General features: G+C 41.5%; 1 protein-coding gene across 2 annotated transcripts in view; it reads right to left on the reverse strand.

The window, feature by feature from the left end:
* Nucleotides 1-2,295: 2,295 nt before the first annotated feature.
* The window catches only part of LOC107571837 (fragile histidine triad diadenosine triphosphatase), a 71,853-nt gene continuing 56,704 nt past the window's right edge, over nt 2,296-17,444 (reverse strand). For both annotated transcript variants that reach the window (XM_016258227.1, XM_016258225.1), the window contains exons 4-5: nt 3,545-3,651; nt 2,296-2,369 (exon numbers count right to left, since the gene is read on the reverse strand). In XM_016258227.1, coding sequence (XP_016113713.1) covers nt 3,550-3,651 — 102 coding nt within the window. In that variant the 3' untranslated portion in view covers nt 2,296-2,369; nt 3,545-3,549. The remainder of the gene's footprint in view (nt 2,370-3,544; nt 3,652-17,444) is intronic.

The raw sequence follows: 17,444 nt of genomic DNA on the forward strand, positions 1-17,444 counted from the left end.
TGAGCTGGATGATGACATCACTGAATTCAATGATGAACTGTCTTTAACTGAAAAATGAGTGTTTACTATTGTCATTTTGCATTATTGACACACTATTTTCCTAATTAATGCTGTTCAGTTGCTTTGACACAATCTGTATTGTTAAAAGCACTATATAAATAAAAGTGACTTGACTTGACTTGACATGTTACAGAACACATTTGGTTGGATCATCTAGACCACCTTATGCTGCATGACATGTATTTTTCAGCAGCGTCACAGCTAGCTTACTGGAATTAGAATATAGTGCTAACATTCTTGGTAAAAGCCCTACTTTTTATTTTGGAGTCTTTTACCACTTTAATAAAAGTGACAGGAATTCATGGACTGACATGAACTAAAATCAAACCCGCATCTCCCACACAAGCTTAGCAGTTAGCACGCTAGACACAACTCCAAAAAAGCCTTCTGCTCTGTGTCATGTCAAGCCCAGTCACTCTTTCACACTTTCAGCCTGGGCGTTTGAGATGATGGGATTCAAAAGGGATAGATTTTGGAGAAAACTGCTGAAGGAAATGTTTGATGAATATCTCATTCTGTGTGGGACTTTGGGTAAAGGCCTGCATAACCTTGTAAAAAGGATCAGAGAAAAGTCTCTTGTAGAGACGTTATAAGGCGGTTTCATCTTTGAGGACCTGAGCTGAAATGCTTCCTGCAACATACTTCCATCCTTTGATTATCATTGGCAATTTAAAGCAACTAACTTGAATGATATCTGAAATAATTTGCAGTATCTGTTTACTTTTAAATAAGCCTGAGGACTTATTGACAAATTAACATTATAGCAAAAAAACCCCCCCAAAAAACTGAAAAATCATGTCCCGCACAGCATCTAAGGTACAAACTATGATTCACAATATCATAACATTCTGTATCATAACATTAGACTAAGGCTAACTCAATTAAAAGACAAATGATTAAATAACAACCCTATGAAACACTATTACATAATTTTGATTTGAACCTCATTCTGCACTTTTTAACGGCTATTAGTATCGTGCTTCAGGGACATGATGTTATAAGAATATTACATACCAGAATTAATAAACAATCTCAAGATGAAGAATGTTAGCTAGCTTTATCCTGTTTTTGTTTTTTTAAGTTTGCTGAAACTTTTGCCCATTGGGAGGCATTTTGACCCAACTGATGTTCTGGGAGCCCTTGTAAAACCAGTATTATCTGGTCAGTTTGGTGTTGTTTGCTGGTTTTGAGGGGGGTTTGGGCACTTGTCAGCTGGCCAGATGGGAGACCAGTTAAATACCAGTTTGACTAGGCTGAGGCACCACCTTAAATCTGTTACAACCAGCTTAACCTGCAATTTTAGCAGAAAAATTAGGCCCTTTACATTTAAATTTTGATGACAAACGCCATGGGTAATGTATGCCTATCCTGTTGCTGTTAAACTAGGTGAATTTTTATTTCTGTTTTGCAAGTTGTGATAGATTCTTCCTCCGTTAAACTGTTATACACATTTCTTAAAGGAATCCCTTGTGGATAATGATATTGTTTAAAATTCATGGGCCTTTTCACAACTTGATTACTCTGAAAAGGCTATGGGCTGGTACACATTACCCTGTCAGAATTGTATTTCCTTTTCTAGATGAGTAAAGGGCCAGTCAAGACCATTTTATCTCCACATTGATAGAATGATAAAACTCATAATAGTTTCCAGCGCTGGAACTGCGGGTATGGTAACTAATGCCACAAACCAACAATAAATGCTTATTTGTCACAAAGGTAACATCTCTGTTGATTTTAAATGATTATTCTAGATACTCCATTAAGGTTACTTCAGCTTGCCATGCCAGCTTTCAATATTTGCATAAATAGGCTGCATTAAAAGCAGTTTCTGGCAATTCAGGCATCAAGACGTAAATCTGTGTCAAACTGCTGTTGTTTCACTATAGAGACATCTGTAAAAGCTTGAGACTCATGCAAGCAGAGCGGTTCAATGTTTTTATTTTACCAACGTGTGCTTACAAGCACTACATCAAATTGAATTTATAGCTTGACCTTTGCGTCAAATCGTATTTTAGCCTATTTACAGAAAGATGCTGATAATGCCTCATTGGATGGGCTTGTGGTTCTGTAGAGATTTACTAATACTTTTTTGTACTTTTCGGCCTATGGCATACAACCAACTAAACACTTTAAACTAAGAGAGCTGGTTTACTTCTTTAACTAAAAGACATATTTAGTTTATAGAAGAAGGGAAAAAAACACAATACATAAATGAACTAAAATTTTTATTTCAATAAACGGTCAAAAAGATAGATAAGAACATCTATCAACTTGTTGATGCCCTCCATCTGCAGGTCTTCCACCCCTGGCTGGAAAAAAAAGGATGACATATATTGAAATCTGCAAAATATGTTACAGAAAATGCATATAAAAGGAAGAATTTGGTTGGTTGGTTGGTTGGTTGGTTGGTTGGTTGGTTGGTTGGTTGGTTGATTGATTGATTGATTGATTGATTGATTGATTGATTGATTGATTGACAAACTAGCTCTTCAAACTGTTGGCAAAAATGTAGGTTCATACCCTTTTCTCCTCCATTGGCAGTAGCCTTGTTTACAAAATGTTGCACAGAAACCATCCTAAATTTGATCTTACGATCATCTCTCAAATATGAATACATGTGATTCACAGAATGAACATATGCACAGAAAACACACGTACGCCTCTTTCAGATTTGAAATCTATGAATCGCAAATGATCTTGAACTTGCGCGCAACTGAATGGTTTCAGCTCTCTGCCTTGTAAACGACTTCTAATTAATGTCATTAACATATAAAAGATCACCAGTCATCGTCCAAATCTTTTAATTTAGAACAGCAAGCTGCAAGAACAGCTTACATTTTCAAAAACCTGCAGTAGTCTGACAAGAAAAAGTGTGTACGTCTGCTCAGATCCTGAACGTGACGCCAAGCACTTTTCCACGTCGAAGACTCTTATTACAAATATGAGCGTTGGCATGGATTTAAGCGCACGCACACTCTAAGATCAAATCTGTGTACACACACACTTTATAAATGAGGCAAGTGTCACCACTGACAATACATCCATATTTGTATCCTCAGTTTTAATGCATATCATGTTATTTATTTTGATGACCTAATCAAGTGTCCCAAATTAAAGCGAGCACATGCCAAGGAAAAGATGAGTATATGGAAACATGCCACTTCAGATCAGCGTGAACATATATTCCATATATCTCCAACTTCATCTGGTGAATAATTATTTTCTAAAAAAAATCCATCTGGTGAATATAACAAGAAATCTGCCTCTGGTGTATTGAGGGGTTGTTTACTGTTGGTGGGTTGTTATCAAAGTTTGAGGTTATGCACCGAATCTTTTTTTTTTTTTTTTCACCAACAAACTGCACCTGTGAGTTCATGCATTTCAGACTCTTGTATCACCAGATATTGGCTTTTTCCCCAACTATAGTTAATAGTAATTGCAAAATCCAATATTAGTCAACCTCTACTTTATAACACATAGATACCTAAGCTAGTTGAAGAGGCCGTGCAATTGTGTCGCCTCTTTGGCCATCTCCTCTTCTGATCGCCATTTGGAAGGAACATCCTCGTTTTCCCGATCATGTTTCTGGAGCTGCAAACAAACAAACAAACAAAAAACATAATCAGCACTTCCTATGGGAGCCCTGAATGTGTATGCCCCATAGTTATAACAGTGCTTGTCAGGCAGCACTGATTTCATATTCCTCCAACATTCAGGTTAGCGTTTGTGCTGAACCTCTGACCTCAATTATTCAACATTCGGCAAAGTTCTCTTTAAGATTCTCTTAAGTTATTATTTTCTTGTTGGGTTTTATTATATCCATGTTGAGTTTCCATGTTTTATTGGGGCTTACCATAGACATAATGATTTTATACTGTACAAATTGTATACTCGGCCCCTTGACCAAAAACACAACATATACATATACATATACATACTGTATATAATAAAGCATCTATAGCAAATGCTTGCATGTGCCTATAATGCTAAATGTATACAACATTGCAGCAGTTCTAATGGAAAATTGCAGTGTTTTATATCATGATTTGAGCTAAATTTATTATGTGTATTTCACAAAATTAGTGATTTTAATTTACACAGTGTATTCTTATATATTCTAGAAAAAAGTGAGAAACATAATTACCAAGACACACAATGTCTTAAATCCACAAAATGACACCAGATACATCAAAGTACATTTGGCTAATCTGAGCCATGAATTTTGAACTGTTTGAAAAGACTCATTTTCCAAGATTTCTAGTAATCAAAGGTCGCCCTGACTGAAGAATCACCAGGCTCTGAAAGCGTGTTTGATTTTCAAATGGTCTTGGAGTATAGAAAGAACATACTGCTCATGACTAACGACTACAGCTCATAACTTTTCAGTCCAAATGGAAACAGTTTGAATGTAATCCACAGCTACTGACCTCACTTTATTTAAGACTCATAGTCTTAAATACAAAAGCTCTCAAGCCCACAACACTCCAGCGATGTGAAGAGGTAACAGGCCTTTATAGCTTTGAGTTCTTCATAAGAGCTCTGGAGTGCTTGAGATTTTTTTTCTTATTATTTTTACTTTTTTATTGCTCTTTCTGTCTTTTAATATAGCTCAGAGAGGAAGGTAGATGAGTACCAAGGAATCAAGGTTTGGCAGATTCGCATAACTCATGTTGAATTCCATAATTACACAATGAGTGCATCTTTTTCTATTCACGGCCATTCAAACATCGGCATGTATTCTGATGAAATAATTATATATGTCACCCTGTCATTTTCACAAAATAAACAACCAGTACCCCGATTAAGTGTGTAATAAAGAAATAAATATACATATTTCTATGTATTTTAAACATTTAATTACGACAAGACACCACAGATGATTTTTTTTAATGGACAGAAGGTTAAGAAATTAAATTCTGTATTACAAGTTTTCTGAAAAGTTATGTTTAAATATGCCAATGTGGCTTTATCCAATTAAAAATTCACTAATTTGCATACATTTCCAGAACATGATGTTGGATAAAGCCAGGTTCAAAATCCTTCTTACATTTAATTTAATTTAATTTAATTTAATTCTGTCCACTAATAATTTAACTTTGTTATGGAAGCAAAATTGCACAATATTTCAAAATTGATTAGTGCTTCTACATTCTAGACATCTGCAGATGTCATTTGATAGAAAGGGTGCATTGGGGAAAATTGGTACAATTCCCACGGTTTCGTCTAAAGTCATTTGAAAATCCTGAGTAGTAACCCTGTGAGAAAAAAGCAAACAAAAAACCACATCATTGTTGAATATGGTTAAGCTGCCATAGGCCTTGTTTGAAAATACAAACAAAGCTGTGTTGCAGCTGAGTGTGTCAGAGTCACTTATCATCTGGATGCTCTCTGCTTGTCTGCATTTGTTCTCCATCTTAAAGACAAACAGAGTGCGAGCTAAGTCGTCACTTTTTCATTCCATCAAACGGCATCACTGCACCCTGCGGTTGCCCTTGAGGTTATCTCAATCCGTCCATAAGATGAACTTTGGGGTGGAGAAGCATTTCGGATGGGGGTGGAATGTACTTTCCTATTTGTTTTCAGAGCTTGTAAAGCTAAACGGAAAATTGTTTTTCGGATCTGAGTGATTTGGAGCGACACTTCAAGAGTAGATGCTCGTCAGTATCACATTTTTCCTGAGAGCAGAGAACAGAGGGGAGGGAAGTTCCTGGAAAAGAGCACAGCTGCTGTGAGCAGGAAATTCAGACTAGATCACGTAACACATGTAAGGATCAGTTTAGAAGTACATTTGTTTCGCAAATAGCACCACTGGCTTACAATCCAACTTCATTCACATGCATATATACAAGTAGTGTGAGATAAGCTCGTTCTAACATACCACCAATGTGGTGAAAAAAAAAAAACTTAAAGCAACCTGGTCTAATGTGATCTCCCAGTCTGGTTTGTAGATTTTAGAAAGGTTTTGGCAACTGGTCATGTCGACCAACTAAATGGCAGCTTAGCCAGGCTAATTAAATTAAAGTAAAATTAAATTATAATAACATATAATATTATTAACATTTAGTTTGGTTATATGTTTATTCTACATCCTTTTTTTAGGTAATATAGTATAGGTTATATAGGTAACACATATGTGTATATATATCATTATTATTAATGTACATGAATTAACAACAAACAATAACATAACTTTATATTAGCCACCTAGATTAATACATGTAATAAATAAATGTAAAAAAAAATTTAAAAAAATAATCTAGTGTGTTAACTGAAGTTAGCTAATTTAACTTTATTGTAAATATTAAATTAAATTAAATTAAATTGAATTGAATTAAATTACTAATAACACCACATTATAATATTATTTAGTTTGGTTATATGTTTATTTTACATGTACTAATATGTTTTAAGATGTCTAAAATAACAATAATTAATATATTATTAACAAACATGAATTAATAATAAACAATAATGTAATAAATAAATATGAACTTTGATTAATAAATGTTGTAAAAATGTTTGTTGTTATTCGTGATATAATTAATTAACTAATGTTAGGTAATTGAACTTTATTGCAAAGTGTTTCAGTTAAAGTTGATTTATTATAATTGAATTAAATGTTTTATTAATGTAATATAATTTTAAAATTAAATTAAATTAATAAATGTTGTAAAAAAAGTTTGCTAATGTTAGCTAATTGAACCTAACTGCAAAAAAACATTCGTATTTCATTTTAATTAGCATTGGGTTAGGGTTAGTATAGTAAACAGACAGGAAATTACGCATTTAAAATGTATAGAGTTTCTCTTCCAGAAAAATCATGACTCATATTACACTAATCAGTTTGATATGTACTGCTCCAACATCATCTTGAGCCAATGCATGGGGGCTTGAAATATGGCATAATAGCCCCCAGTCGAAGAAACATGGAACAGAATTGATGTAAATTGTATACGCAACTCAAAAAGATAAATCCTTGGGCCTAAATATTGTTTGATTGTATTCTACTCCCCATATATTACCTTCACTGCAAGTCTGTGGGATTTCTCACTATTTTATTGTTTGCCAGATGGAAATTCAATCACTTACAAAAGTTACAGCACACCTCTCAAAAGTGATATGATTTGAGGCATCATCCCGTACTTTGTTACATCAAAACATTCCATATTTCACCTTTAAAGCCATTCATATTAAGATATTTAATTATATTAATGTGGTGAATGACGGTCTAGAACATGCAAATACGTATCTCAAGCAAAGAAATGTCTTTCATCTTCGAAAATGATTGGCCAATTATCAAAGTCCTTTTGATCACAAATACAAATATATCTTTATATCGGTGTTGTCATCTACATTATGTAAGAATATATACATTTCTTTAAAGGGATAGCTCACCAATAAAAGGAAATTCTGTCATCATTCACTCACCCTCAAGTTATTCCAAACCTGTATGAGTTAATTTTTTTTCTGTTGAACAAAAAAAAAAGTTATTTTGAAGAATGTCGGTCACCAAACAGTTGATGGTAGCCATTGATTTCAACAGTATGGGGGAAAATATTATGAAAGTCAATGGCTACCGTCAACTGTTTGGTTACGAACTTGTTTTATATTCCAAGGAATAAAGACACACTTATACAGGTTTGGAACAACTTGAGGGTGAGTAAATTATGACAGAAATCTCATTTTTGATTTAACCATCTTTTTTAAAACATCCAGCATAGGTTGCTTATCCATAGCTGCAAATGGCAAATCTGTGAGGCCCTTCAGCTCTTCAGCAGACAGAAGACCAAAATGTTCTTCAGACCATGTGAATATAGCGGTTTCATCTCGGCAGGAACCAGCTAGATCCACATGGCTTCACACCAACAGCTACATATATGAATAAACAACCACTTCCCCATGTACCCTGAAGGCATATGCGAAGCTCCTCAATAAAGCTTCCTGCCTAGGGGACGAATCCCCCACTACTGCATCCAGTACACTTCAGCAGCATAAGTGGCCTTTCTACAAACACATGAAGTTTGCCACCTAGTGTAAGGAAGCATATGGCAGATGTTGAGGCTTTCCCTTAGGCTCATGCTAATGTATGAATTTATGTGCTCATTAAAAGACACACATTAATGCAGAATGGGGAACATAATGGGTTTTGTGGCCACTTCTTGACATTTAACACAGCGAAGCAATAAAGGGGGTACATCTTGACTATCTGGCTGGCTCTTGACATCGGGACCTTGAATCGCATTCAGCGGCTTATGAACGTGACACAGAAGGTCATTGTATAATTACAGCAGAACAAAAAGAAATTCAGAGGACAATCTTTTGTTCTCGGTTCAGGAAGAGGAGGAAAATTGAATAATTGATTATACGAAATGTGCTTATCTGTGCACATTTGAGGAATTTTTTCAGGAAGTCAGGAAGTTATCAACACATTATGCTGAAACAAGAAAATGAACAAAGAAATGTGGTTGGGTGAATGTCACAAATCATTTGCAGGCCGTATTTCATTCTGATATGCAAAAAAAAAAAACCTGACCATTACATATATATATATATATATATATATATTAGGGCTGGGCAAGTTTACGCATTATCATCACGTTAACGCAGTTTTTTTATTATTATTATTCTTTTGAAAGCCCGTTTCTCACTGGCTCTGAATTCACATGCAGACAAACCATGGGTCACAGGAGGGGTGGGATGTTGATCAGTACTGGCTTGGGATGGGTGTCATCACGCGTCTCAACCAATGAGAGCATTTGGGGAGTGCCTCAGTCTGCAGCAGCGCTCACATGAACACTTCTGATAAAATTATTTAGCCTAAGCATCAACATTCACAAACCACTGTTCACTGTTATTTTTAACAGAAAAGAATGCAACAAGCTCGTAATCATGGCTTCATAAGTGGGAAATAGGAAGTTTCCGATAGCACGTGAAGACAGCAGAGAAGCGCTCTCGCTCAGCACAATGGAGTGCATCGTTTTGTTAACTTTGTGGTTTATTGTTTTGAGTCAATGGGGACATGGGGACATGGTAACACACAGCCATCTAACAATTTATTGCTTTACAGATCTATCTCTCTTGCCGCTCAGAAATGTTAATGCAATCATGCTGCCTGTATCAGAAGTTCGGTTTGCGCTCACACTATATGCGTACCGCACCCGAGCCCAACTGAACCGTGCTATGGCCCAACTCTTCCAACCAAGCCAGAGATGGCTAAAGAACTGCGCCCGAGCGCGGCACGGAGCGATCACACTAGTCAAACAAACCGGGCTCTGGGGGTCAAACACGCTTGGGCACGGTTAAGATTGCCTAGTGTGATACACCCTTATTCTCCCGCATCCTGCACACAATCTCTACCCACCCGCACCCGCACTCGCCCATCAAATGTTGTCCCGCACCGCACTCAGTTGCATTAGGTCCTGTGATAGTGCAGGTCTCTACTCGGAAGGTGCCTGTTATAATGTTATGATCAAGGCTCTGGACTCTGAGCATAATGTACTCGGTTACTAACGTAACCTCGGTTCCCTGAGATACGGGAACGAGTACTGCGTCTTGCTAGATGCATATGGGAAAAAAGCCTTTTTTCTCCTGAACTGAAGCCTATTTCATTCACACAGTGAAACTGCACGGCCATTGGTTTAGTGCAGAGCTTAAAAAAATGAACCAATGGCTTGGCAGCGGAGCTGCACGAGCCTATGGCGATGAAGCCCGCCAAAGCCCGCCAGAATGGACAGGGCATTTGGCTATATAAGTGGACGCTTACCACAGGATTCTCAGGTTTACTTCGACTGAAGCGACGACTGAGTCGTGCAGCTACATAGCACGGCAAGCAATGCAGTACTCGTTCCCGTATCTCAGGGAACCGAGGTTATGTGAGTAACCGAGTAAGTTCCCTTTCGATACTTCACTCGTACTGCGTCTTGCTAGACACATATGGGAACAGTCCAATCACGCCGTGCTAATGTAGTGGAACGACTTAAGGTATAACTTCCATAAGCAACCAATGCTTATAGAGAAGTCAACATTAACCCAAGGCTAAAACGGGCTGAGCTTTCTAGGTCACACCCGGCCTGGTTAATTGTTCTAGAGTATACCCGTAACTTCGTCGAGAGCCAACAGGTGAACAATGCAAGAGAACTTGGGCGCGGTACGGCCAAGGGCTCTCTGTCATGTCTGTTTACGCAGCGCGTGCCATTTCAAGCGGAAAGGACCCTGGCCTGTAAGGCCGGGACTTCCAGGTTATAAAACCTCGCAAATGTGGACGGCGAGGCCCAGCCGGCCGCCTCACAAATATCCGCAATAGACACACCACTGGACCATGCCCACAACGAGGCGATGCCTCTAGTCAAGTGGGCCCGTACTCCAATTGGGCACTGGAGGCCCAAGGAAGAGTACGCTAGCGAGATGGCATCTAGAGAATCTTTGCTTCGTAACCGGAAACCCTTTGGTGCAGTTACCGAAGCTGACAAAGAGTTTTTCCGATCACCTATAGGGAGCGGAATGCTCAATATAGATTCTCAACGCTCTGACGGGGAAGAGCAGAGATAGCTCTCTGTCCTCTTCAGTTGGAGGAAGCGCGGAGAGCGTAATGACCTGTGCTCTGAACGGAGTGGAGAGCACTTTAGGTACGTAACCGTGCCTCGGTTTCAGGATGACTTTAGAGTCGTTAGGCCTGAATTCCAGGCAGGCAGGGCTAATTGAGAGCGCCTACAGGTCCCCTATTCGCTTTACTGATGCTAGTGCTAGAAGCAGAGCAGTCTTCAGCGATAGCGACCTAATGTTGGCAGACTGTAGCAGCTCGAAAGCGGGGCCCTTCAGGGCCCTCAGCACAGTGGGCAGGTCCCATGAAGGGACGGTAGGGGGACGAGGCGGAATCAGCCTCCTTGCACCCTTCAGGAAGCGGATGACCGTGCTATTTCTGACCACCGATTGACCCTCAATAGGGACATGAGAGGCCGCCACATAGACTTTGAGTGTGGATGGGGAGCGTCAGAGGTGCAGGGCCCATAGGTCGGGCTGAGGATGACATAATGTCCCATTCGCTTGAGAGAGGAGATCCCGTCTCAGTGGAACAGGCCAAGAGGCCGCTATCAGGAGCTGAGTCAGCTCTGATAGCCACAGATGGTTCATCCAAAGGGGGGCTACCAGGAGAACCCTGAGTTTTTGTTCCCTCACTCGCCTGATTAGCTGTGGGATCAGAGCGATCGGGGGGGGGGAAGCATAGAGAAGGAGGTTGGGCCAATCGTGGGCCAACGCGTCCCTGCTCTCTGAGAAATAAATTTGGCAGTGAGAGTTGTCTTCTGAGACGAAAAGGTCTACCTTGGCCTCGCCGAAGATCTCCCAGATCTTCTGAACCGTTTGCGGATGGAGCGTCCACTCCCCTGAGGGGACATTGCTCCTTGATAACATGTCCGCTCCTCGGTTCAATTTGCCCGGTATATGGGCTGCCTTTAGCGAGCACAGGTTGGGTTGAGCCCACTCTAAGAAGCGCTCCACGAGCATGAAGAGGCGCTTTGAGGCGCTTCGAGAGGCCTCCCTGGCGATTTATGTAGAACACAACCGACATGTTGTCAGATCGGATTAGCACACGGTGCCCTTTCAGGACTGGCAGGAAGAACTGACAGGCTCGACATACTGCTAGCATTTCCAGGCAGTTGATGTGGAAGCCTTTTTCCGCCTTCGACCAGTGGCCGAAGGTCGGTATGCCCTCACACCGCGCCCCCCAACGTGAGTTGGAGGCATCTGTCGTGACAACTGTCCTTTTGTGAACCATCCCCATGGCCACGCCCTGTTCCATCCAGCGGGAGTGCATCCATACACTTCGTAAAAGTGTGGGGGGCCAGGGCCAGCCCGAAGGGAAGGAACGTATATTGATAAGCCACACCCTCAAAGGCGAATCTCAAGAATGGCCTGTGACGAGGGGAAGTATGCATCCTTCAGGTCCAGGGAAAAGAACCAGTCTCTCGAGCGAATTTGCGCGAGGTTCAGTGAAAGTGTCATCCTGAACGACCTCCTCATGAGAGCGCGATTCAGGTGTCTGGGCCGTAGGCTACCATCTCTTTTGGGGAAGAGGAAGTAACGGCTGTAAAGGCCTGACTCTGGAGGAACCTTTTCCACGGCTCCTTTTGCCAGCAAATCAATTACCTCTGAGCGCAGGACATGCTCTGCTCTGCACTGAGGTGGGGACCACGCCGCTGAAGCGCAGGGGTCTTCGAGCCAATTGGAGTGAATATCCTCGCTTTATTATCCCCATAGCCCATTTTCGACACTCCGAGGATAGCCTGCCAGGCCTCGGCCCACTTGACGAGGGGTTGAATTAACTCGGGTGACTGGCCGCACAGGGGCAGAACACGTACGAGTGATGGAAGAGGAAGTTTGCTCTCTTTTTGAAAATGTTTGTGTTTTATTATTTTTCCCGCTATCACAGTGGTTGAATGCTTGGGCGCGTGAACGGGCCCGTTGTTCGCACGAAACACATCTCCCTCTGTACCCGGAGCTGAACGGGGTGTCAAGAGGTGTAAGAGAGGCTGCTTGAGGGGAGCGATCCGGCCGTGGCGAGATCTGACCCCATCCTCTTCCTGTCTCGCGGATCAGGATGATGCCTGAGGCGCTGGGTCCAATGCGATCTTGGGTCGGGGTCCCTGGCGCTTAGGAAGAGGGTAGCGTCTGGACGAGCGAGAGCGTCCCCGTGTTTGCTGCGCTTTAGCGGGCTGAACAGCGGGGGCGGCAGGTGCTGGTTTCGCAGGCTGCTGAGTCGGCGCAGATTTTGGGCGAGCTGAGGCAGCAGCGGAGCTGGAGCGCTTAGGCAGGAAATGTCGTGAAGCGTTCAGCAAATCCTTCGACCGCTGGGCCGAAAAGGCCCTTGGGGGAGACAGGAGCATCGAGGAAGGGGATCTTATCCGCGTCCTTCATCTCCGTCAGCATCAACCATAAATGGAGCTCGAGCACCACAAGGCTGGCCATTGATCTCCCAATCGCCTGGGCGGTGGTTTTGGTGGTGCGTAGAGCCAGGTCCGTCGTGCTCCTCAGATCCCTGAGGGTAGCGGGGTCCAGGCCAGACTCGGAGGATGCAAGGATTTTGGCCTGGAAGACCGCCATAGAATGAAGCGCCGAAGCCGCCTGTCCAGCTGAGGTGTAGGCGCGTCCAGCGATAGCTGAAGTGGTCCTACACGGCTTAGATGGGTGGGCGGCCTTCGCTCTCCAGCCGATGGCCGTGGGCGGGCAGAGATGCGCGGCCAATGACTCATCTAGGGGAGGTGGCTTATCGTACCCTTTTTCTTCAGCGCCGTCAATGGAAGTGAGGGCGGATAAAGAGGCAGTACGGAGGTGGGCGGAGTAGGGAGCACGCCACGATCTGGTGAGCTCGTCATGGACCTCCGGGAAAAACGGAGAAGTACGCTGACGAGGGGCCTGGCGGCGCCCCGGCAGGAACCATTTATCCAGATGGCTACGAGAGGGCTCCTCTGGCGGGGACCACTCTAAACCCAGCTCTTCGACCGTCTTGGAGAGGATACGGAGAAGCTCGGTATCCATTCCTTCTTTGGTGGCGCTGGGCGCGGATGATGGCGAGGGGGTGGGGTCATTCTCCGTGCCCAACAGCCCCTCTGCATCCAACGCTGCTAATGACATGCTGTCATTGAGCAGCTCATCCCCACTTCCCCCGAATGAGATCAGGTCGCTCGCACCAGCAGAGGGACACTGATCAGACCGGGAGAAAAGGACAGGGGAATACTCTCTCTGCGGCGAGAGCAAGGCACGTGGGATCTGGGCCGGCGTGAGCTCGCTCGTAGCCGATCGCTCGACCCCTTTGGCCCGCTGTTTTTTCCTCATCCGTGAGCGGAGAGAGTTGAGACTGAAGCTCTCGCAATGAGAGCAATTAGCTCCCGTGAGTGTAGCTTCCGCATGGGATTTCCCCAAGCAGGGGAAACCCTCCATGTGGCCGTCATCGGCGTGCAGGGGGGACCCGCACGAACCGCAATAACGGCGCGGCATTTGCAACAACGCCGATGCTCTTTTAAAAGTTCTTTCAGAAGTCGCCGTATAGCGGCAGGGGAACCGGACCGGAACTGCTGCGTCACTGGAGCAGCGGCGAAGCAGGTCAGCCGAGCTGAGAGGTCCCGATTCCAGCTACGAAGGCGTGTCAAACGACGAGCGGCTTCGGATCAGCTTGAGACGTAGCGTCGTCGCTGAAGGAGAAAAATCAGAGAATCTTGTGGCGAGCGCCCGCTTATATAGCCAGATGCCCCGCCCATTCTGGCGGGCTTTGGTGGGCTTCGTCGCCATTGGTTAGTTTTTTAAGCTCTGCACGAACCAATGGCTGTGCAATTTCACTGAGTGAATGAAATAGGGCGCGGCATTTGCAACAACGCCGATGCTCTTTTAAAAGTTCTTTCAGAAGTCGCCGGATAGCGGCAGGGGAACCGGACCGGAACTGCTGCGTCACTGGAGCAGCGGCGAAGCAGGTCAGCCGAGCTGAGAGGTCCCGATTCCAGCTACGAAGGCGCGTCAAACGACGAGCGGCTTCGGATCAGCTTGAGACGTAGCGTCGTCGCTGAAGGAGAAAAATCTGAGAATCTTGTGGCGAGCGCCCGCTTATATAGCCAGATGCCCCGCCCATTCTGGCGGGCTTTGGTGGGCTTCGTCGCCATTGGTTAGTTTTTTAAGCTCTGCACGAACCAATGGCTGTGCAATTTCACTGAGTGAATGAAATAGGCTTCAGTTCAGGAGAAAAAAGGCTTTTTTCCCATATGCGTCTAGCAAGACGCAGTACGAGTGAAGTGTCGAACGGGAAATTGTTTTTCTATAACAAACTACAACATATATTGTTTTTTGCTGTGAAAATTTGCATCTCATGTGTTAAGTTATTTTTCTGGTGGTTTCATATTGGCATGTGTTTTCATCCGTTTGCAGCACGTTGAGCTCTCTTGGCCACCCGATAAATGTTTTACAGTTATTTATTACATTAGTTACGTTAATAAATATAATAAATAATATGGTGTTTATTTTATTAAATTTGTATTATGGTAAAACTTGGGGTGGCATGTTTCTGTTCATTTTCAAATGCATGTATTATATAAATTGAATTAATAAATATAGTATGTTTGATTTTATATTGCAATTTTATTTTGGGAATGAAAAAATGGCATTTGAAATTAAAATTAAAATAATCAAGCAAACAAGCAATGAATGAATGAATAAATTATTTTATATTTAAGATTGGATTTTCTACTTTTTTTTTCACTTTGGAGTTATATATTTCTTGAAAATTGCCCAGCTGCAAAATATCCAGCAAACTCTCCCTCACTATGTTTGTGGGAAGCTGGCTACACTTTTTATTTATTTTTTATTTTTTTGGATATCAAATAATGTTACTTAATGTTAAAAAGTTCTTCAGAAAAATGACAGCTGAAAAGATAACTGTAATGTTACAAGGGCTGAATGAAAGTGAAGCTGTTTTCTCTTTTGATATGATGTTTCTTTGAAAATATATAAAAGTGTTTCATAAAGGGAGATGTCAGTATGTTGTCAGCAGTGAAATAAATTGTGGACCCCTGCACTTGTTAGATGCATGACATGTCATAATTATCAGCACTCAGAGCCCAGAAAAGTGTAGGGCATGAAAAGTGCATATATATAGTTCATAATTTATCTCAAACTATAATCAACTGAGAAATGTTCAGCTGGCAGGTGAGGTGTGTAATTCATAACCAAGAGACAAGATAGCATAAGTTAGACCATCTATTTTTACCAGACCTTTTTTTTAACAAAGCTTACAGCATTGACAGCTGTAGTGAGCAAAACCAGGAACATCACAAATGTTTCCTCCCGTTTTTCAGGGACAGTGCGACATTGGATGTTCTTCACAGCCCCCTGGATACCGCCTCTTTCTCATATGGTCACTGCACACTGACATCTCTGACTGCACAGTGCAGCCGCACCGGGACGAGAAGTAAGAAAGAGATATTGTACAGACTTCTGCCACACATTCTGTGTGACTTCCGACGGAAGCTATTTTAATGGCATGTAAATACATTTCAACAGCTGCTGTTGTAATTACCAGGCAGAAGTTATATTCCCCAGACTGTCAGGAAAACATCCCTTGGTTGAAAACTTGTCAAAGCATATCTGTTTTCTCAGCAATACTGATGAAGCCAGAGACATGCAGTAATGTAGGCTCATTAAGTAAAATACCAGAAGGAAATAGAGAACTCTGATTTGCTTATTCACACCAGTCACCAGTCATCACTGCAAGCCACATTTTGAACAGAAACAATGGATTCCTGCAGACTTATTCACACCAGACACAAACATTCATCAATCAACACAGATACACACACTTAGCTTGTTTAATTAGCTATCTAAATGGGGACATTCCATAGGCGTAATGGTTTTTATACTCAAACTGTATATTCTATCACCCTACACCTAAACCTACCCCTTACAGTAAACTTTCTGCATTTTTACAATTAAAAAAAACAAAAAACGTTGTTTACTTTATTTTTATACCAGTTTTACAAATGAGGACGTCCCCAAAGGGAGGTTTTTGGAGATTTTGTCAGGTTTAGCTCACTTTTGGGTACAAATGTGTCCCCAACATATGGTTAAGTAGGAACACACACACACACACACACAGCACAATGTAATGTATAAATATGAATTAATGTTCTGTGATGATTGATTTATTGATTGATGATTGTGTTTTAGAGTTCATGGAATTTATTTTATTTATTTTTAAATATAGATAATTAATTACATTTTTTTTTTAATTAATAAAAACAATTTATTAAAAATAATTGATTATAGTCATTATTAAATAAATATATTATATTTATTACACTTTTAATAACACTTTTGGTAGATATCGAACAGTAAGTCCATAAAGTCCTTGAAATAAAGTTGATTTTCACAAACACGCACACGCACACGCACACACACACACACACACTTTGGCATTTGGTGTCAATAGATCTGAACTGTCATAAAATATTGCTTGCTCACTTTAGAAGAATGCAACTTCAGTAAAGTGACCAAAAATATAGGTATCTTTATGGAAATACATTCAGAATGCTTCCATTAAAGAAATCGATCCTCAGGCCATTCATTCAGAATCAGGATGAGTGCTGATTCACTGAGTTGGACATGAAATAGAAAAAGACCAACTCATTACACACAAAATGTCATCAAATCCACTGAAATGCACTCTGCATATGTTTCACTAAAAAAACAAATCTGTACCAGTTAGTGTTAGCATTTGAACAGACTCATATTAAAACTGGATCTATCAGGAAGACAAAGTCCTTCTCCAAAGTCAGGTCAGAGAAAGTATATCTCACAATGAGTGAAATTGGACATGATTAACCCAATGTAACCCCATTTTCTTCTCT

Source organism: Sinocyclocheilus grahami, unplaced genomic scaffold (genome assembly GCF_001515645.1).
Source record: "Sinocyclocheilus grahami isolate Dianchi unplaced genomic scaffold, SAMN03320097.WGS_v1.1 scaffold1658.1, whole genome shotgun sequence".
NCBI classification, from domain to species: Eukaryota; Metazoa; Chordata; class Actinopteri; order Cypriniformes; family Cyprinidae; genus Sinocyclocheilus; species Sinocyclocheilus grahami.